Raw genomic sequence first — 22,024 nt, forward strand, 5'->3', positions numbered from 1 at the left:
CTCTGTGTGGGTAACTACCAAGTTCCATCTACTGGGCTTAGGTCTCTCCAGCTGCCAGGGACACAACTGCCTCATTCTCTTCTCAGGGTTTTGCAGATCGCCCCTCTGACTCGTGTGTAACAGCATTCCTTCTTGAAATCCAAGCTGCAAACATGATGCCATAGTTTGGTTCCTATCTTCATTTTAATAATTCTGTGTAAAAGTTACTGTGTGTGCCTTGCGTTTACTACTCCAGACTTTTCTCCCTACCTTTCAAAGAGGAAGTCACTTTACTTTCTGTGCCTGGCACAGATTTTCTTCTGAAGGAGCTCTCCGATGCTTTATCACCTGCAGTGCATCTTTCTCCCCTTCAGTTTCATCAAGCTGCTGCTTTTAGAACGTTTAGGAGCAAGTGATTTTCAGTCTGGTCTCTCATTTCCTTAGAGGAAGGATAGATGAGTGCAGATGGCAGTGATCATTAGGCTTTTTAAAAGAATAGTATAGATATCATTGTAATTGGGAGAAAGAGGTAAGAGTGATCCAAAAAGGATTTATAAATAAATACTCTGCTTGAGTAGTGGTAGGGCTTCTCCAGGATCCTGTTCTCTAGAACAAGAATGTCACCATTATTCGTGTTTGTTCTACAATGGTGGTGAATTGCTGCTCACTGTCATCAGTTGGGGTTGTACTTTCATGAAGTTACGTGCTAGATTTATTGCAGAGCTTGAGAAATTCCTGTACTTGTCAATAGTAATGGGAAGCATTGAGGAAGCTGTCACATTTTCTTATTTGTTGTATGTTCCTTGGGGTTTTCTGTGCTATGCATATTTGTAAAAATTTAACATTTTTTAGAGGAAAGGTAACTTCTGGTGGGCACTGAGCAGTCTTGTAATCATTCCTCTTCCTTCATCTCAGTTTAAGTCTCAAGCACAGGATCAGATAAAAGGTATATAAAAGGCAGTAGTTAAAAATAATTGGTACATCGTTTGACAATAATACTGTATTGTAGTTCCTTATAATGTCTCTTGCTTTACTCAAATAGCTCTTGTTCAGGAAGAGTCAAAAAGGGTCTTTCTCATTTACTTCACTTGGATGACTGGTAAGTGCATTTAAATATGTTTCCTCATTATTTTAGCTGGAATTATTGAACATACAAGCTGGAAGCATTGTTACTTTAATATGTAAGAAGCACAAAGGAAAGAGAATCACATTAGTACAGTGCATTTTTTAATTACATGGACGATACTGTACATCAAGTCAGATGACCTGTTAATAGGGACTGTACATTACGTGCATATTCCTGCACAAACTAGTAAACCAGCTGTCTGAAACGTTACTAACAGGTTGCTTTTAAGATCTTTATTGATATGATATTATTTAAGTAATGAAGGAAAAAATTTCTTCCATGAAATTGTTTTATTATATTAATATGTAAAGTGCATAACTGTACGGTTTTCCTTCCCAGATCAAACATGTTGCTTATCAGATTGGTTTACAGTAGTTTTGTAGGACTAAAATTTGAAAACATCTCATTGGGGTTGAGGGTGCTGGTGTTACTCGTTTAGCCAAGATATAATTAGGGTTGAGCACTTTGTATAATTCAGTTTTAATGTAATGCATCTAGGCTCATCTTGTGTCCAGGGGTGCAGTTAGCAAGACAGACTGAGGGTACCATGTAACATTTCAGATGGTGGATCAGGGAACTCTGTTATCTTACAATTACTCTGTGATATCTTCTCATTCATAATATTTCCTTTAGATAATAACAATATTATTGAAATGGGAAAGCATTCTCATCTCTCCAAAGAAGTCTCATCTTTTTAATATATTTAATTAATTACTATTGTATCCTGTTTGAAAGGAAGTTGGTTTTATTTCAGCTGTAGAGATTATGGTCCTCTTGGAACACAGTTGTACAAAATATTTTGTTGCAGTAGTCAGTCTGGCTGGCTTATGACTGTACAGTGTCAAAGGCACAGAGTTCAGGTCCCCAGTGAACAATCGAGAAGAATGTTCTATTTTATTTTGATTAAGAATAATTGCTCCAAATTACTTTATGGAAGAGTAATTTACTTAACAAAGATAACCCTACTGCTAAAACAGATATATGCCTTGGGGGCTTAAGCTAATTGGATTTTCAATGTTAGAATGGTCATACCAGGTCAAACCCAAGATTCTTTAAATCAGTGCGCTGTCTCCAGCAGAGACATGTTTAGAGGGAAATATATAAGGGCAGGACAGGTCCTTTTCTTATGTTCTCAGAGTATTCCAATACTCATGGAAACCTCCAGTCACTTGTGATTTCATGACTTCTATGCTTGTCCCTTCTGTGCTTGTGCCAACACAGAGTGTTGTATGTTGGGGTCAGGTGAAAACACTGAACTGCAAGAAATACACTGTGCTGAGGGAAACAGATGCTTCTGGGTTTTTGACCCATAAACAGTTCCTTCCACCCTTCCTAATCAAAAGAGGTTTTAAATATAATGCTGCTATTTTGAATAAACTGTAAATTTATTAGTTGGGTTTGTCAGTTTTGGCATCTTACTGGGCTCCCACCCTTTCTGGTGAAGCCACTCTGCCTGTGTTGATGCAATGTATGGGCAGTTAGGCCTGGTGTCATCATTGAAAACTTTTAGGTCATTTTGGATTCTATCCACATGATGGGTGATCATTTGTGCACAGAACTCATGACCAAGAAGTGGAATTTACTAATCAAAATAACTAATAACTGGGAGATCATGTTTGGCTTTGTGTTTTGTTTACTCTGCTGTGTGTTATATAAAGTGAACATACATTTTGAAAAGGGGAGAGTTCCAGCCTACCAGGGACCAAATCTTTTATTTTTGTTTGGTTAAGGAAATAATTCAATTCTTTTATTATTGTCTACTTAGAATATAAAATCTTAGCAAATATTTTTGTACCCTTTAGATAAGAAAGATAGTAAGAGCTTTTCCAATTTAAGGTTGGTTTTTTTATCAGTACTGCCTACATGCTGTGGCAGAGAGCATGCCATCGTTTAACCAGCTCCTTGGGCTTGCTGATCATTTCATTCCAGTGTTCAAGTTCTTTGCCACGTGTGTACATGAAAGGCCCAACTACTACTCGTCCCAGCAGAAGTGTTTCTAGGAAAAAAATAAGCAGTTAGTAATGAAATCCTTGCCTAAATTTGCATATTAACTTATATTTCTCTGGGTTATGCGTATTCTGGAAGTTACTAAACCAAAATATTCATCAAGGAATTCATGCTGGATTTCAGGTTCTGTAGTTTCTACCTGCTGAGGCTCAGGTACTGCAGTAAGTGTGTACTTAGTCAATGCAGGCCTGCACTTAAACTAGACTGTGTTCAAGGCACAAAGATCTCTATCTGCCCAGCTCCTCTACCTGAAGTTTACTGTGGAAGTTTGCCCTAGTTTTGGGCATCAGCAACCTCAGCAGGATTCATGTGGTGCTCTGGCTTGGGAATGAATAAATGTAGTTACTGAGACAGCTTGGAGGCACAATATGTGGACTGCCACTGACCACCCTCTGCCAAGGAGCAAATTGTTTCTTCACACCTGGACTTTTCAGCTGTGAATGGGGAAAATGATTCGAACTTGTCTGGCATGAACTTCAGAATAGTTTGTAAAGCATTTAGCTGTCTGTGAGTGAAAATGATGAAAGACTCAAGTGCTGATTCTAATTCTCATCAATCCTCAAAGCCAAAGTACCTCCCCAAAATCTCACCTAAAGGAATTTTCTTTAGGAGTGTGTGAATCTAAATGAGGGTATTAATGTTACATTATCAAGATCATATTTGCACTGCAGGGAAGATGTCCTTGTGAGCAGTGGAAATATTGAATTCTGATTTACTTCTCCAAGTGGAACTCCTTAGAGAATCCTTAATGGATTCTTGTAACAATTAGTAAGAGGTGGCCTCACGTATCAGGTTTTCTGCCAGGGAATGGGGATGTTGCTAATCTCTTTCTTCTTTCTCACTGCATGAACTGCTGGGATAATTAAAATTCCTATTCCACTTTCAAATTTGGTTAGCAAGAGTGAATGGCCTCAACATTTTGGAGGTTGAGGATTACCCACAAATGTTCACAGAATAATTGCGTAAGCCTGTTTTAATAGGATACTGAAATAATACAAAAAAAAGTTCAGCACCTTGTACTGACAATGACTAGTCTGTGGTTATTTTATTCACCCTCTGTTAAATTTATCTTTAGCCTCTGAAGGAGACATATCCTTAACTGCAAATAAGTTGTTCTGCTTTTTGAAGAAACAGCCTGTGAAATACCCCAAAAATCTTATATGTTTTATGATTATTGCTGAAAAGGAATTAGTTCCTCCCAGGTTTAAACATGTCTCCAGTTTGTAAGAGATTTATGACAACTTGACTGTAATAATTTATATGTAGCTTACTTTCTCCCTTGATACTCTGGAGCACAGATAGACTCAGGCTTGCTGTATCCAGCTCTGTCTGATCTGCCTTGAAACTGAAGGTTTCATTATACACTGGATTGGGAGTTCCCAGAACAGCTGCTGTCTTTTTACTTTTGATGAATTTATTATGGTTCATCAGTGAGACTTTGACGTACACACCTTGGAGAAAAAGAAATTCAAGAAGAAAAATACGTGAGAAGCAGTTGGGAGATGGCCTAAGGAATTTCTTCCCTTCAAGATTCAATATCAGGTGTCAAATCAGATCATGAGGGATTCACATGACAGCATGGCAATGCATAACATTTGAGCAGGGAGTACACAAAGCACTGAGGGTGCAGTTCCACAGTGCACTTTCCAATTCAAGAGCTGATAAAATGAGCAGTCACATCCTTACCCTGCGTCCTTGATCTTATATTTCTATGCCTTCCCTTCATCTGGTGGAGACTTTTTTGCAGGCTTAGTTTGTTCAGCCAGCAGTTATTTTCGGGTGTGTGATCAGGTGGCTGTTTGAGCCAACACAAGGGAGGCCGTGAGGGAGGAGCCACATCCCAGAGATGCAGCCTGTGCTTGCATTGGGTGTGTGCAGGTGAACAGATTCTCACAGTCACCTAGACCTGTGGTGAGGGATTCTGTAGAAAATTTGAGGAAGAGATCAATGATCTCTCCTCTTTCTTTTAAAGAATATTACAAAAATGGTGGGGGACACATGCCAAGAACAACAGAATTTTGCCTTGCTTCCTGAGTGGGACCGGTATTGCATTATGGTCTTATTCAGTAGATCTTTGACAATGAGATCCAAAGCAACCTGAAATTTTCTGCTGCCTGTTTTTGTTTTGAGTGTTTAGATTTTAAAGAGCATTTTGAGGTAATCTCAGAGACCAAGGACATGAGTATGACATATCAGAAAAACCCCCACTGCAGAAAGGGAGGAAAATGTGACTCGGTGCCATGGTCCTTTGAACAGCCAGGCTGTCCTAAAATGGGATTTTTTTCTCACTTCAGTTCTTCCCAGGGCAGCTGTTTAGCATCAGGAGTTGTCCTGCAGCTGTTACCTCTGGGAATTTGACCTGAGGCAAATCTTTTCATGTCAGTATCCCCTGCAATGCTGCTTTCTCTGCGTTGGAGTGCAGCAAAGGGATGTTGCTCTCTGTACTAAAACAGGAGAAAAAAATTGCCACTGATGACATGAGACAAACCATTTATTATGAAACAAATCCCAAACATAGCAGAACTAAGCTATCAAAATCCAATTACCCCAGTAGCAAAATATGGCTTGTTTCCACTCATATTAAATCACTGAGATGTTTACTTGTTCTTTCCAGAGTCACTCAGCACAAGCCTGGGTGGACAGATGAGGAAGGAGCAAATTAAAACAGGAATTCTGGAGCTGATAGCAGAGGGGAAATCACACTTACCAACAGCATGGCTCTCCTCCTGGAGTTTTAATCCCCTTGCCCTCAGAACCACTACAGTGAGACGGCCCAGGTAGTCATTGTAGCTCAGGGAGAACTGGATATCACCATACTCTGAAGGAGGCTTGGGAAGCAGAACACCACTTGTCAGATATATGTGAAAAACTGTGGTCACATGGACAAATGGGGAGAAAAAGCCTTTTTCATAGTAATGGTTTCTGTCACATTAAGGGATGTGAGGGAATTGTAATGGCTTTATTTATGCCATTGTGGCATTTGATGGAATCAATTAATCAGCCTTCCTAAACCTTTGAAGTATGCTCTCTACTGGGTTCTGCCTATTTCCTTGCCTCTCCTGCTTTTTTTTTTTTCTGCTCTTAGTAATTCAAAACAGAAACAAATAGGAAAAGGTGCTTTCCTATGTAACTACCTCCTAACTCACGTGACTGTTCCTGAGAAATTGGGTAATCCCTTTATAGCAGTTGTGGATCTGCAGGTTGGTAAGATGGGGATTCTGATTCCAAATGTTTATCAAATACTTTTTCATTTGATGTCCTTGATAGAACATGCTTCTACTTCAGCTGTATCCCTCCAACACTTGCAAGATGACAGAATTTCCACAATGCTAAGCAGCATGGTACCACATACCTCCAAGTTTTCTTTCTCCAGATCTCTCCATATGACTAGTTTGTTGTCATCAGTTAACACTTCATTTTTTAGTGGGAAGATAACTTGTCCTAGGAGATGATGCTTCTTGTGTTTATCAACATGATAAACCAAAAATTTCAGAGTCCTTTGGAGCAACATTTTACTGGAAACCTGTACAGGAAAAGGAAGAATTTATTAATAATTATAAAATATCTGGCACTTTTCTATTCTAGCATGACTTCAAAGGAAGAATTTTTCAAAGTATGTTGAAGGTAGGTGGAGATTTCCTTTAATTATTTGAAGTTCACTTTCTTAATTTGCCTGAAGTTTTAGCTATGCAGAAGTCAAGATGCAAGCTAAAATAGAATGAGTTTATTTGAAAAATATGAAGTTAGTTGGTGGTTTTTCAGCTCATACAGATCTAGTGTTATATGATGCATTCACTTTCAGACACAAATGTCTACAAATCTGTAAACATTTATTTTTTCAGTTGTCTGAAACACAAACTTTTTCTGGTTTTAAAGCTTTTTGTCTTGTGACATCTGCTTGAAAGCCTCTTAGCATGGGGGGAGCCACTCTTTACAACACTGTACAAACAGCATACCAGATAAGTTCTGGTGTCTACCCCACTTCCACAGCAAAGAAACTAAAAGCTATGAAAGCATTAGATCAGTATTGGCTGCTTCTGGACTTCCAGAGCTGCTGGGCTGAACTGCTCAGCCATTCAAACTGGAATTTTCATCATTCCCAGGGCAAGTCCTGGAATCCTTAACTTTGGTGCAGAGCACAAGTAAGATCAGTTCTGGAGCCACACACTTCTGTAGCTCGGGATCTCCAAAAGCCTCAGTAAAATATCCCATCTCTGGTGGAAGCAACTTCTATCTTGTCAGAAGTGTTGTGAACGTTAATTTTCCACAAACTACTGTAGTTTGACAGGTTAATATTTGCTAACAAAAATCTGCTTCATTAAAAAGTACCTGAAAAACAAAGTTTTCATCAAACTGCGGATTAAGTGTTTTACGTTTTGTTTTGGACTGCAAGCAGCTTCTTTCATCAGGCAGCAAGTAGATTTTCACAAATGGACTGCAGGAATCAGCAGGAGGCTGCAGCTTTCTGACTTTGATCAAGGAGACCAGGAGCCTCTCTGACTCCTGCTCGTATTCTATGGAGAACCAGAGGCGGCCGATGTTGCCATCAGGAAAATCCGTCTCACTTTTGTCTTCAGGAAACTTGTACAGCTCTGGGTTAATGGTCCCTACAACGTAAGCTCCAGCTTCATGAAATAAAAAACAAGCACCTTGTAAAAAACAAGATTAGTCTCAAGACCATAGCAGGCATTTTTATAATCAATGTTGTATTAGGGGAAATCACATTAGTCTCTTAATTAACAATAATTTTTGGTGTAATTTCATATTTTATTTCTCTTTTCCTCGGATTTGGAGGAGTAGTTGTAAGGCTGCACCACTTTTCTTTCTTTTATTCCTGTGACTGTATGTAGATAGTTTTAGGTATTTGTTGTCTCAGTCTGCAACTGGTCACTGCTGTTTCTGGGAACAACAATAAGACACTTGCTGAGCTACACTCGTGTTGGGCCTTTACAAAACATGGGAGAGAGATTGCTTTGTCTGCCATATGTGCAAGGTACCACAGCACTGGGACCAGAATGGCTCTGTTCTTGCTCAATTCCTATATATATATATATATATATATATATATATATATATACACACACACACATATAGTGTTTAGGGCTTATATATATATATATATATATATATACACACACATATAGTGTTTAGGGCTTGTACTGTGTAACACTATGTCTAATGTGCCCCCAATAAATATGACTCATAATAATCAAGTTAACCCATTAAAGGAATACCCTTAAGGAGAGTCCCATTTTTTCAGTGCCATACCCAAAGAATGAAATGATGACCGTGGCCCAGACTGAGGGATCATGTAGGGGTCACTGTCTTCCTGAACTTGTTCTTCATTTGTCAGGTTAATCCAGTCTCTCCCATGCAGTGTTGGTGGAATGATAAATGGAACACTCCTGGATCTGCTCAAGACAACAGCAGCTATTGACTCTTCTGATTTAAATATGGAAACCAAACTTGGTAACAGAAATAACTTTACTGTTCTTTTCACACAATTTTGTAAAAATTCTACAGAGATGCATAGGTAAAAATTATAAATATCCATTGTTTTGCAATTGATTTTATTGATTTAATGCATAAATATCCAGTGAGGCACATTAGGTCTCAGTTCTTCAGACAGATTCCTCTCTATCCCTCTTTCTTTTCCTTTAGAATTTATCTTTCAAAGGAAAAGAAGAATTAACTGCAGCTTCTTGTTTTAGAGCCCAAAAGCCCTGGTAACTAACTTTCTAAGGGAGTCTCCCTCCCTCCTGAAGTCCTGTTGTTCAGTTCTTGGATGCTTCATTATGAGACCACCAGGAATGACTCTGGAAGATAGGTGAATTTGTCTAGGTAACAAAAGAACCTAGCCATGCACCAATTATATTTGAATGTAGTATTTCTTTTACATAAATCAGAAATAATCCTTGCTTTCATAGTAAAATTATTCATTTTCTAAAGAAACAAAACAGAACATGACTGATGTTTTCACATAATGTAGGAGTCTTATTTATTTCTGTAATACACATATTAGGTCACCCCCTCGTTCGAGATTTGACAAGTTGAAATAAAGTACCAGTAGTGTATGCTTTAAAAACAAAATGAAAATAGGTACCTTGTGCTTTTCAGTTGCATTTCAGGATTTGTCTGATCCTGAAAAAAGGCATTTGCATTTGTTGTTTTGACAGAACTGGTGAGCTTTTCATAAGAAAGGAGGCAGCAAAATTTTTTCCAGAGCAGGTATGCAGTCATTCCAATGAGAACAAATAGAAGGATGCCTCCTATTACAGCTCCAGCCACAGCAACTGCTTGCTCTATACAAACATAGAAGCACATAAAGAATCATAGGAAGATCAAAGTTATAGATGTTTTGGGGATAGGCAGGAATAATAAAGCTAACAAATGTATCTGATTTACATTCCAGAATAATTTTTAAATGAAGCCTTCAGCTCATGTGCACATTTTTGTCTTTGGAAGATGTATGACATCAGCAGTGACAGATTAGAAAGTGTTCAGATATGCTGGCAATGACTGCAAGGTAAGAGACTACAGACAGGGGAAAAAAAAAAACCAACCAGACCCCAAAGGATTGTTTGGGCTTTCATTTTACCTTAGCATAAGCATTTTACCTCAGCATGTCAGAAGTGCTAGAGCTTGTGTAACAAAAGAAGAAGAAAAGCCAGGAGCACCTAATACAAAAGGTACCATTATTTTTGTTTGGTTTGTTCTTCCATTATTTTGGTTTGGTTTGTTCTTCCAACTATTCATCTATGTTGTGTTGAGACTAGACCCTGGAACAAGGAACAAAGCAAAGCTATGGGTTGTTTTCCTTCTAAGGATGCATGTGTTTCCTGATCTGTGAAGTCAGAGTTAAGTATCCATTAAACACAGTTTCCTGAATTGTGATTACTTCACATAAAACAAAATCTTGTATAATTTGGGGTTTGGGCTGTTCACACTAAAAAAACTTAATAAATGTATTTAATATGAATATGAGGAATTCTGTTGTGAGAATTTCTCATCAGACTAAGGGTAGATAATTGATAATGGGCTCAGTTCGTTGCTTTTACATGTTTGCTGAGTATGCTGCACTGAAAGGCTGCAAAGACCACTTATGTTCAGTCCCCACTAGACTAGTACTGATGCATCGAGATGTGACTAGATCTCAACTGAGAACTGATCCTACCAGAATATCCTCTGTCTGAAAAAGAGCCCAGACTGCAGAATTATCTTCCACTCTGCAGCCATGGGTGGCAGCTCAGGATCAGCTGAGTACTGGGTGCTGACTATTCTCAGGGTCTCCTCTGAAACTGAAGCAGCAAAGTGACCTGGTGTTTTCTCACAACTAGTATTGACCTTTTTCCCCTTCTCTGTGCTTAGGGAGATATAACTCTGATTATGCTTTATTTCTTTTTCCTTTTTATCTGTCTGTGCTTGGTAGATACCTTGCAGTATCTCTCTATGATGGTACAAGTAAATAAAGACAATACAAGCACAAAATAATCAGCCAACACCAGTAATAGCTTTGAATAAGAATTCAAAACTAATTTTATGGAGCTTATTGATTAGAGCTATAAAGAGTATGGCAAGTGAGTTGCAAATACACGTATTACTGATCTTTTTCAGTGTTGCCCTGTTGCAATAAGTGATATGAAATGTCCTTCAGCTACAGAACACTTAAGTAATTACCTCGTGCTGTAAAATTAACCTGGCCACAGTGCCTTAAAGACCTCTAGATATCCTAACTCATTTTCCTGCAGTTGGTAGAGTCATCGGAGCCAACTCAGTTTTGCTGCTCCCCTCCAGGTGTGTTGCCTTAACTGTCTGCAGGAATTGGCTGCTGCTTCCCTGTGAGTGACATAATCACTCGTGTCTCCCAGCACCACCACGGAGCAGCCACTCTGCTCATGGCTGTGCCACAGCAACGAGCACTTTGCTGTCCCTGCAGCTGGCAGGTGACCTGAACAGGTTTCAGCATTCAGCCAGACTATTACTGCAATACTTATTCTGAGGAACAGGAAACAAGTACCCATTTGGTATGGGTTAATATTAATACAGACACAAGTCTGATTGTGCTATGTGGGCGAATTAGTTTCCTTTGATAAGAATGCACAGTATGAGGAAATGCATATAACCATGGGAATTTTGTGTGTTTATTCCTTTTAGTTTTGTAGGGTATGCTCAAATATGTCTTCAGTCAGATTGCCATTTCATTGCAGCTTAGATGGCCAGATGCAGAAAAAAATGCACCACTTTAATGCCTTTGAACATAACAGAAACTAATGTTTTATTTCATACAGGTGCACTATCAACAATACAAATGTCTATATGGCTGGTACTTTTACTGCCTGACAGACTTGTCTAAAAGGTTAACATTTCAAGCAAGCTCAACAGAACTTTGTTTAACTTGTCCTCTTCATTCACAAGTCTTTGATGCTCTCAGCAGCAGTTCTGTGTCCCCCCATAACCAGTTTGTCACCATTTACTATTAAGGACAGTAAACTTCAGTGTGTTGTAATCCAACATATAGTACAGCACCTGTGCATTGATTTTTGGTGTAAGAGAATGAGTTTCCAATCTCTTTGTTAATGAGTTTTTATGTATTGAGTTTGTTCAGTGCAGAATGATGTGAGTTTATGACACAGCCACAGCCATTGGCTCAAATTCTTTCTTTTACTTTACACAGTGGTAGAGATAAGGTACAGTTTTACTCATTTCAGTAAAGCTACCTGTGATTTAATAAGAGTAAGGAGAATTTGGCTCACTTTTTGTCCATCTTATCTGATTAGATCAGCAACAGATCCAGTTGTGTAGGGCACAATGTAGCACTAGCCACAAAATCGACCATTGAAATAAGTTGAGTCCATTGTGTGCAGGGAGAAAATATGTATCTGTTTAAATAACTACCTGTCATCGTGAGAAATTATGTATTGTATTCTGCAGTGGTACTGGATCATGGCAGCCGGAGATGGAAGAGACCTGTTGGACCATTTCATCTCTGCGTGGCCTGAGCTGGGGGACTGTCTACTGTTAATAGGTACCAGGTTTATCCCAGCACAGAGGAGATGTTGACGGTCATCCTCTGTCTCCTTTGGGGATTGCATCCCTTTTCGCTTACTGTCTGATGATGTGCTTTTAATAAGCTTTCCTTAAACTTTGCAGTAAGCCTTTTGGAGTTGTGACCAGCCAGTTCTCCACGAAAATTTTAATCCCCATATAAGGCACTTAGAGTATAAGCATATGTACAGTATAAACCAAATAACAGGGGTGCGGGCTGGACCCTGCATTGGCCGTGCCTGTCTCTGAGCCAAGCTGTCCCCTGGCCGGTGCTCCGGGCGGTGCCTCCCGGACCCGCAGGTTACGGGCTCCGCTCCCTGAGCCGGCTCCGGAGGAGGCCGGGCAGGTGAACAGCGCTTGGTGTTCAGAGACAGGTTAGAGCCGATGTCGGGCTTTCCCGCAGCGCCGGCGGGCGGGGGCCGGGGCTGGTGCCCGGCCCGGGGCTGCGGCAGGAGCCGGGCACCCCCTCCCTCCTTCCCTCGGTCCCCCCGCGCCCGCAGGCACTCACCGGGCATGGGTGCGGTGCTCCGGTCACGGCCCCGGTGCCATCCCCGCCGGGCCCGGGCGATGTGCGGCTGTCCCAGGGCCGGCAGCCCCTCCCCGGACCGCCCCCGCGGGGCGCACACGGGAGAGGCTGGGAACGGGAGCTAAAACAGGGACACTTCTGGTCCCGGGCAGAAGAAAAGCAGGGATACCTGTTCGGGAAAGGTTCCGTGCTGTCCCAGGCTCTCCGTGCCCGGCCAGCCCCGCAGCGCGGGAGGCGAGGGACGGACAGCACCGATCCTGATGGGGAGGGAGGGCTGGAACCGGGCGGGGAAGTGGCCGCTGTGCTGCGTAAATCTTATGTCAGCCCTAAAAAACGTACCTGTGCGGCCCTGGCTGTGCGAGAGAACTTCAAAAGCTACAATTCTGCTCAGAAAAAAGAGTTTGATATGAGTATCTTGAATCTGAATATTCGGGTGGGCAAGAAAGTAGTATTAACTTCTTTCACGCTTTTAACAAAGTACATAAGCACAAAGGAACACAAGAAATCCCCTCAGACAATTGCAATTTCTATATTCTCTTCCTATTTGTATTTGTAAACGTAATGATCTTTAATCGCTCATGTGTGTAATAAACACAACCAAACAGATCTTTACCAACAAAATTACTCTTGCATGGTTCAGAAACAAACTATTCACTGTCACTGCTTCTTGTCTGCTAATGCTTATTTCACAGTATGACAAGAATCTGTACCTTAAATTTAACAACTGTTTGTATTACATATACTTGTTCTCCTCACAGCTGTTGCATACATTTGCATAGTTCTGTTTAATCTAAAAGCCAGAGAAATGCACAGGAATTAAACCAGCAGGATTCTGGTGAAATATCTTCTGTGTATGTGGAATCTTAGAATACTTTTTATTGCGTTTAAAATGTCCTGTTATAGATGTAGTGTGGTAAGCTTTTTTTATTAATTTTTGAGTCTTCCAGAAGTAAGAAAGTATTTAGATAATTTTTACTCTAGGAAGAAAAAGCTTCATATATTTCGAGTTTACACTTGTAAGAAAGTTAACCATTAAATAAATGTTGGATAGTTGTTGCTTTTACTATTCTTATTTCTACATTGAATTAGTATTAACACTGAAGTAGAGATTTATTGCTGAGCAGTTTTACTCTTGTCAGGATAATGTCTATAAGCAAGTCTGAGACAACCAAAAGTTGTGAGTTGTGTGGCAAGACAACAACTGTCTGCTTTCTGTTACAGTGTTCTCACTTGAGCTGCTTCTGTGGCCATGTGAGGAGTGATAAAGTTGCTTTAAACATCTGATTGCTTTACAGAACACTGCTGAAGGGTTAAAATGATCTGTGCCAGACGCACTGTCTCCCATACCGGTTGTGGTGCTTGTGAGGAGGTGTGTGAAGCTGTAAGTCTGGGAAACAATAGCCAATAACCACCTGCGGGTTGAGCTCTTGTTTCAGTGAGCCAGCGGATGGGACAGTGTCAGCTGTGAGGAGCAGATCTCACCCTCTCCAAGTCCCTGTGGAAGAAGTTAATGGCAAAGTTGTTAAGCAGGGAGCTTTAATTTTGATTCTCTGCTGCATCACAAAGCTCCTGTTCTCTAGTCTTTCTGTGCCGAGTTCTTGCACCAGTTGGAAATCAGAATAAATGCAGGATGTGAAACAATTATACTTTCCTTTATCTCTGATTACTTGCCTCCTTCCTAGCCTAAATCTCTTGAACAGCTGAGAGCAAGCTTAGAGTTTAATATTTTGTGGACCTAGCTATTGTACTATAAATATTCTAAGTTTCTGGTGCATATTTCATAACACATACTTTTTTTCAATCTGCATATCCAGGTCTTGCATCTTACAGTAAAACCTTGAGCTTTAAAAGACCACTTAGAAATTCCAAATGCAAATACAAAATCATATTTTACTATACTTCAGAATAATCACTGGCAAGACATCCTAGTTTAGAATGCAGGGCAAGGGACACTATATTCTCCCCACCTTTTAATGATTACCTTTTTTTTTTTTTTTTTTTTAGTATTAGCAACAAAAGTAAGGAGTCAGGCCCCAAACAGTAATACATATTTATGAAGTATGTTTTTCTTCATGTTCTATTTTTTGGTTTTTTTCTTTAGTTCTGGTGGCACATTCCTGTCATATTTTTGAAAAAATACATTCTTATGAAGTTGCACAGCTCATCGTCAGGGGAGATACCAAATACTGTAGTTTTTACTGTGTATGTCTGACAGCACTTTGCTCATAGATGATTTCCTTGCTTCGGTGCTAATTAGTTAGTCCTGTTTTGAATGCTGAAATGATGATACCATTTTTATGGTTGCTCAGGTGGAGACTTTCTTCTTGCTTTGGCAAAGCTGGAACTAATACTGAAAAGGCAACTGTGGTCACTGGAAGAGATGTGTATAAAAGGTGAGCCTGAAAATCTTCTCTAATGTTGTTCTTAAGCCTTCTGAAGAATAGAAAGACAAGTTGGAAATAGATTATGGTTTCAAAGGAATTGATTTAAACAGTCAGAGCACTGAAGCTAAAGAATATTCTGCCACAAAATAGTTTTCTAAGGAGTGTTAATTTAAAAGCAGTGATGTTGCATTGCTCACGAGACACCTAAGTATCAAGTTTGCATCATTTATCATATGATATTCTTGTAATTCCCACTAGACTGGGTGAAATTCAACGTATTTATATTTAAAATTGGATATTTTTGAAAAAACTGAAGTATTTGCTTAGCACCTTTTATACCATTCTGGTTACAATCAAGTTGACTGCATGAAATTACTTAAAGCTGTTTGTTAGAAAGATCCCGTGATAGAAGATAGAGAGGTATTTAAAGAAGATAAAGCTGTAGAATCACAAGCATCAGTAAATCCTTCTAATGATAAGTAATTATAGCACAGTTTAGCTGACAGTTTTACTCTAAAGTCCAACCCCTACTATAATTTTTATTAATAATCTTAAAGTTTCAACGGATAAAAGGATTTTTTAATTTTTCTTTTTTAAATCCCATTTTGCAGCCCTAGAATGATCTTTAAATCCAACCATTTCAAGTGAAATGTGTTCAAGTTGTTCTGCCTTCACAACCACTTCCTTGCATTTGTGAATTTTGACTTCCAAATCGGTGGTGCCTTCAGCTGCAATGACATCTGGAAAGAGGTAAACTTTTTTTTCCAATTAAAATGTGAAACTGGTGAATCACTCGGGGACTTAATAGATTAGATCTACAGGGAGCATTGATGGGCACCCTGACTACAACAAACAGATTACATCGAGAAGTGTAATTTTAAATGGCAGAAATAATGAGTACTTAGAATTTCTATAGTGCCTTTCATTTCCAGCATCCTGATCTCTCCACCAGCATTAATTACTGGTAGTTAACTATCACAAAACCTTTTTGAAATAATAGTTATTGTTATCCTTATTTTATAGATTGTTTAATAACTGGAGTTCCTCCAGATCCACACTTGTGTAACTGAGATAAGAAGTTCTCCCACAGTCTACTGTTGGCCTTGGACTAACACCTAGTTCTTAGCTTTAGCAGGTTACGGATAACTGACTGTTTCAGAAAAGAATATGTAAAAAAAAGACTTACTCTATCACAAAATACCCTTTGGATTCTTTCTGGGAGCCATTTGCTAGTGTCCTTTCTAAAGAAAAGATGACAATGAGAGTGAGTGCATCCAGAAGGGAACGAATCTCCCAGAATTGTTTTCCCTGAGCTTTGCTGTTGATGGTAGTTGCCTTTAAGCAGGCTACAGTCCAGAACAGCTCTCCCAGTAAAATTACGGGTATGAAATGGGGATAAAGACAGGGCAACGTGGGCAACAGGAAAAAATCTTCAAATGCTGCCATGTTTGGTGCTTCTAGAAGGGCTTGAGGAGAAATGCAGCAAAAGAATAAAAGAGAGGAAAGCAAGCATTAACCCAGTTGAGGGGGTTTGATTCCTACTTTGGTGTTTCATCTTATCCCAGTAAAACTCCAGACACTGCAGCTAACTTCGACATTGTTCAGGGAGAGGGAGGCAGAATACTCTCTGGACCTGCAAAAACTTTCCACCTGGGTGTATTTATCCCATCAGTTTCCTCATGGCACAGAACTGGTCAACAGAGCCTTGGCCACATGAAAAATTGTTACAGCTGGCACAGAACGTGCTGTGCAATACAGGGGGTTTTACCATGCTTTGATATTCATCTTTTGCTCAGTATTTGAAATCCCTGACAGACATGAATACTTTAGGGCCTTACACAACTTTTCAGCCCTGTTATGATACACCTACTGCTATGAAAGCATATGTAGGTAAGGTCTGCATACCAGCACTTCTACAGGATTCAGAATGCTTCTCTTTTTTTTTACCTTTTCCTTTTTCTTCTAGTAAGCTTTAACTGTTGGTGTTGCCTAGTAATAAAATTTTTGCAAGCTATAGCACCACCTCCTGTCCAAAGTTGGGCTTTGGTGTGAATGATAGAGCAAACCAAAAAGTTCCCTTAAGGGTGGCTTCTTAATGTATGAAACAAAATGGAGAAAATGTGAACTCTCATTCCTTTCAAATGAATTTTCCTTCCTGTGCTTTGCAATAGGAATTTCAGAAATACCAAGTCTTCTTGGCTGCAGGGTTTTTTTTTGCTAATATAATTTGCATAAGAAAGTTAGCAGCTGTTGCTGTTTTAAGAAAAAAAAAACAAACCAGTACAAAACATTCCTTTTAAAATTTCTTTATTAATAAACTCCAAGTTCACAGGTTATATGCACAAGTCCTGTAGAGACTTTTGCAGTGAAAACTACTTGTGAAGCTCTGGCTTGAGTGGGTTTAAAGCTTTTTGGGGGTAAGATCTGGCTTTTTGTTCTGGTTTTGTACGCCACATAGCCTTGGTAATAGTAATCTAAACTTTGTAACTCTGGCAAGGCCTTGCAAGATTACCTGTGTACACATGAAAAACAAGCTATTCACACAGCTGTAGTGATGAACAAAAGATGTTGCTCTAAGGCAAGACTAGTTTTTATTTTAGGCAGCATTTCCTAGGTCTCACTCAGTCTGAGTGAGGGATAATGAATTTAAACTAGACATAATGTAAATAAGGTATGTACTCTAATACAAATGGGAAGGGATTGCTGAGCAGGTAGATGAATCCATAGGCAGTAATCCATCTTAAGATTTGCAGGAAAGTACAAAATTATATATATGGTGTAGAAATTACACCACAGGTAATGGTGCAATTGGTACAGCTTCATGGGGTGCAAACTTTTAACTGAGAGAAAAATGTGATGTTTGTTTTTGGAATCAGATAGGGAAAACTGATGACTTGTTTGGTGTAACTTACAGGTGTGTTTCTGTAGGCACATGCACCTAAAACTGCCCAACGTAGAGCCACAACAGATTTATGGATGCCATCCCAAACATGTATGTGTTAAAAAAAAAAAAAAAAGGTTGCTGAAAAACCCAGGCAAGACCATAGTGAGTCTCGAGGGTCAAAAAAAAAAAAAAAAGTTCAAAATCCTGAATGTAGGTGAAAAGAATAAACTTTTCATGTAATTAAGTCCCTATTTCACGTGGACAAGTGATGCCTTTCTCTTTGCTCAGTGCCGGGAGGCGGTGGGCAGGCGTCATCCCGGGGCTGTCTCTGCCGGCTTTCCTTGGAAAACCGCTGCACAGGGCGGTGCTGAAACCTGAGCCATCCCTCTCGGAGACAGCTTCTGGCTCTGCAGAATAGACAGTTCAGTGTGATCAAGAATCCACTAGGACATCATCCAATATGTAAAGGAACTTAATAGAAAAAGGCACTCTGCCTGTTCTTATACTGCTTGTGCTACAAATAATAAGGAATGACTGATGCATTTACAGAATATTTATCTAGTAATGATAGTGTCTAGTATGCATCAAAAATACATAATGACCTCTCCTAAATACACCAAATACAATGGGATTTGGCTCCAAATGCTTTTTAATTACAATTGATATCAGTCAGCTTTGGCCAGTGTATGAATCCTCAATACAAAGGGTTAGAAATTAAATCAGGTATAGTGCAGTTACGTAGGCAGCATTGCAGTAGCTCTGTGAACTACTGCAGTGGCAGCAAAAAAACCCAAACCAAACCAAACAAAAAAACCCCCACACAACTCCCCCCCCAACCAAACACAAAAACCCACCAAAAAAAGTATGAAAACCACCACACCAAGAATTCAAGAAAGGGTTCATTATAACTCAAATCCTTTCACAAATCTAGGTTAGAGCCTAGCCAGGAAGGGACAAAATAAGCTGATGTGGGCATGTTTTGTGTGGTAATCCCTAGAGTTTTGACTGCTGCAGCAAGAATTCTTCACTCTGTTCCTCTTGTCAGCTCCTCACTCAAAATGTATGTGAAGATGTTCTAGGAAATGCAAGCAATATAGGAAGGATGAAAGTATATCTTTCAAGCTAGGAAACATCAGTGTCATTCCCACAGATATGGTTGCCATGCTTTATTTAGAATAAAAAAAGTCTGAATGCTAGAAAGCAGTATTTTTTCTCCCTATGAGCTAAGTCAACAATCTCTCTGCCTTCCCCAGCCTGGGGTTCAAATGGTACATTCTGTGGTTGGAAATGCTAACCTGAAGGACACCTGCCTGCCACTGGCCAGCTTATTATATAACTTGGGTTGTATGGAATAGTACACTGGTTCTGAGAACTTTAGTTATGCCTTTTTTCCTGTTAGCAACATAATTCTTCCTCAAAGAGAATGAGCAAGATCTCTGACAATCCACTTGTTTATGGGGCAAACGGGGGTTGGAGGATGGGAGAGAGTTAAAGGAGATTTTCTTTAGATTCCTGAGACCTATGAGTCAGTATATCCATGAGCAAAGGTTACATAAACTAATAGATTAGAACAAGATTTAGTTGCATAAACACTGTTACTGCATTTCAATCTGTCACAGAGTCAGCCCTGCAGATTATTGCAGGCAGAGCTGGCCTGGCTTACAGTCCATCTCTCTGGACTGCCTCTGGCACTGGATGCATTTGAAATGGCATTGTTCTCTTGCTGTGGGGCTACTCTGAAATCTGTGTGCACTACTTTATAGTTATATGCACTTACAGGTTTTAATTCTGCAAGCATTATTCAATGTACAGTGCATTGCTCACCAAGGATCATGCCTCTTATGAGACTGGTCTAATGCAGGCAGCCACAGAGACCAGATCCAAATTCCCTTAAAGTTCCCCCAGCTTTCCTGAAGCCTCTGTCCTCTGTCTCTCTTGCTCCCAACATACTCTCCCCAGCACATCCTGAATGAAGTCAGGGAGACCAGTATAGGTGGGCTCCTGCTGCATTGGGCAGAAATGGGGATGGGTTTGCTGCCCAGGCCTATTGTCCAGGGAAAGGGGGGCTGGATTAGGAGTGTTGAGTGGACTTGAGTTGATCCACAGGCCATGAGGCCAACAGCTACATTATGATGACTGTGGTCTAAATTGTTTGGGAATGTTGCAGGTCATATGGGAAAACAAAGCCTTTCTTGGAGCTGCATAGCTATGTTTTTTCAAAGTGCATCAGGGACAGAAATGGTGCTCCCAGGCTGCAGTACTTTTCTCTTGTGCAGTGTTTTCCTTTGTGCTTTCCCCAGCTTCTCGGTGATACCATCTCCTAATTTTACATCAGAGAATTGAGGCATCAAAATTCAAATCTTTATTTAGATACTTAGCTCCCATCAAGTCGAGCAAACTGTCTCTACAGAGGCTTTGTTCATAGCCCTAAGCCCTGGGCACCAGTTAATTTATCAAACAGATTTCATTACTTTGTTGTCTAAAAACCAAGTAATTTTTCTGAATGACATCATTGGCAAAACTAAAGAGGTTTACATGAATGTATTCTGAAAAGAGGTCAGATCCAAATTTTCAAGAGCTACTTGGTGGAGAAGTCATGTAGGACAGGATTATTGGTGACTTCTGGAAGTGTGGGTTTTGTAGTGGTTTTTTTTTTTCTGGGAGCAGGCCCTGGGAGTCCTCCCTGTTTGTGTGATCCTGGCTTGCCTCCTTTCCAGTTGAGAGTACCAGAACAGATGGAAGACTAGCAATCAAATTCAGGACGAAGCTAAACGTGATTAATTTCTCAAAAAGGCCAAAGCCCTTATTGCATGAAAGGCAGCTTAAAGCTCCCCCAAAACTGGCTTGAAAGGTTGGGGGGTTTTGTGCAATTATTTATTGCTTTTTGCTGATGGATGTAATCAATTGTAGAGATCAGAGGAGTCATTCTGGTGGTTGTGCATGGGAGGAAGTGACATCAGGGAAAAGAGAAATGAGAGCAGAGATGTAAGGTTTCATCTAAGGACATCTTTGGCTTATAGCAAAGCATGCTTAAAAAAGGCACGTTGTTTGTATTCTCCATAATCAGCTTTTGTACTATTTGTTTGATAACAAAAAAAAAAAAAAGTGCTGTAAAGAGATTTGTGAAGTCTTTGAAATATATGAGATTCTTTATATCACTGGGCTGCCTCGCTAAGTGCCAAGGCAAAATAAAGGCAAAAGAGCTGGTCTGCCTTGTTGAGAAAGCTGCTCATAAATCCAAGATGAAAAAGAAAGGAGATGACAGAGCTCAAAGGACCAGTTTTCACAGGTCTAAAAATTCTGACAGCTTTCAAAAAGATTAATTCTGCAAAGAAGAGTACTACATCTATGTTGCTCCTTGAAAAAAGTCTTGTCAGTAGTATTCCAACGTTATTCCCAATGAAGATGAATGCAGATGACCCAGCAAATTTCATGATGACTTTATGAGATAAAAAGATAAAAATCATCTTCCTTTTCACAGGAAAGCAGAATTGCAGAATAGAGGCTTATTCATAGACCTCACCTGCTGTAATTGGGCTGTCTAACCAGAATGTCTCTTCTCACAGGCACAACAAGCAGAACTTGTCATGCTGCTGGTTGGATATAAACACTCTACATAGTGTTTATGTAGATCTATATAGAGAGAGAATGTTCATAGACAAATTAAGTCAATAGACAATTTAGAGGGATAGCCCATAGCCTGAGGGAATGATATTTGTGTATATATCAAAAGACAGAAAAGGTGGTGGTGATTAATTGGGATGTGTTTGAAAGTGTGAGACCTGGGCTTGATGTAGATGGTATGGGATAAAGGGTGGCTATTTTCCTGGTTTCAGCTCCTGACTATGGACAGGTAGGAGCAGCCTCATATTCACAATCTCTGCTCCTTATGGGCACTTAAACACCCCAATATCTGTTGAAGGCAGACCACAGCAGGGCATAAACAATCCACAAGGTTCTTGGTTTATGTGTTGATGATAACTTTAGTCTCCAAGTGATAGAGGAGCCAATGAGAAGAGGTGCTATGCTGGACCTTGTTCTCACCTACAAGGAGGAGCTGTTGAGGAACATGT

The 22,024-nt window shown here is 39.8% G+C and overlaps 2 protein-coding genes across 7 annotated transcripts in view; one reads left to right on the forward strand and one right to left on the reverse strand.

The window, feature by feature from the left end:
• Window positions 1–2,790: 2,790 nt before the first annotated feature.
• On the reverse strand, window positions 2,791–12,749 carry LOC135417874 (synaptotagmin-15-like). Of its 4 annotated transcripts, none has more exons than XM_064662498.1 (8): window positions 12,666–12,749; window positions 9,216–9,414; window positions 8,381–8,523; window positions 7,442–7,737; window positions 6,465–6,635; window positions 5,820–5,940; window positions 4,384–4,563; window positions 2,791–3,101 (listed from the first exon to the last, which is right to left on the reverse strand). In XM_064662498.1, exons 1-8 carry the CDS (start codon window positions 12,670–12,672, stop codon window positions 2,965–2,967), a joined length of 1,254 nt encoding a protein of 417 aa, XP_064518568.1. In that variant the 5' UTR covers window positions 12,673–12,749; the 3' UTR covers window positions 2,791–2,964. The 4 variants fall into 4 exon arrangements, with proteins under 4 accessions (XP_064518568.1, XP_064518566.1, XP_064518567.1 ...); XM_064662496.1 differs by having other exon boundaries at window positions 7,442–7,761; XM_064662497.1 differs by lacking the exon at window positions 12,666–12,749 and having other exon boundaries at window positions 9,216–9,436.
• Window positions 9,549–22,024, forward strand: part of GPRIN2 (G protein regulated inducer of neurite outgrowth 2) — a 37,445-nt gene continuing 24,969 nt past the window's right edge. Inside the window, exons 1-5 of one of the 3 annotated variants that reach the window (XM_064662483.1) lie at window positions 9,549–9,638; window positions 12,044–12,137; window positions 13,979–14,064; window positions 14,993–15,076; window positions 15,679–15,817. In XM_064662483.1, coding sequence (XP_064518553.1) covers window positions 15,801–15,817 — 17 coding nt within the window. In that variant the 5' untranslated portion in view covers window positions 9,549–9,638; window positions 12,044–12,137; window positions 13,979–14,064; window positions 14,993–15,076; window positions 15,679–15,800. Of the gene's footprint in view, window positions 9,639–12,043; window positions 12,138–13,022; window positions 14,065–14,992; window positions 15,077–15,678; window positions 15,818–22,024 lie in introns of those variants that run through there. The other 2 variants (XM_064662482.1, XM_064662484.1) reach the window with 2 other exon arrangements.

Source organism: Pseudopipra pipra, chromosome 8, assembly GCF_036250125.1.
Source record: "Pseudopipra pipra isolate bDixPip1 chromosome 8, bDixPip1.hap1, whole genome shotgun sequence".
NCBI classification, from domain to species: domain Eukaryota; kingdom Metazoa; phylum Chordata; class Aves; order Passeriformes; family Pipridae; genus Pseudopipra; species Pseudopipra pipra.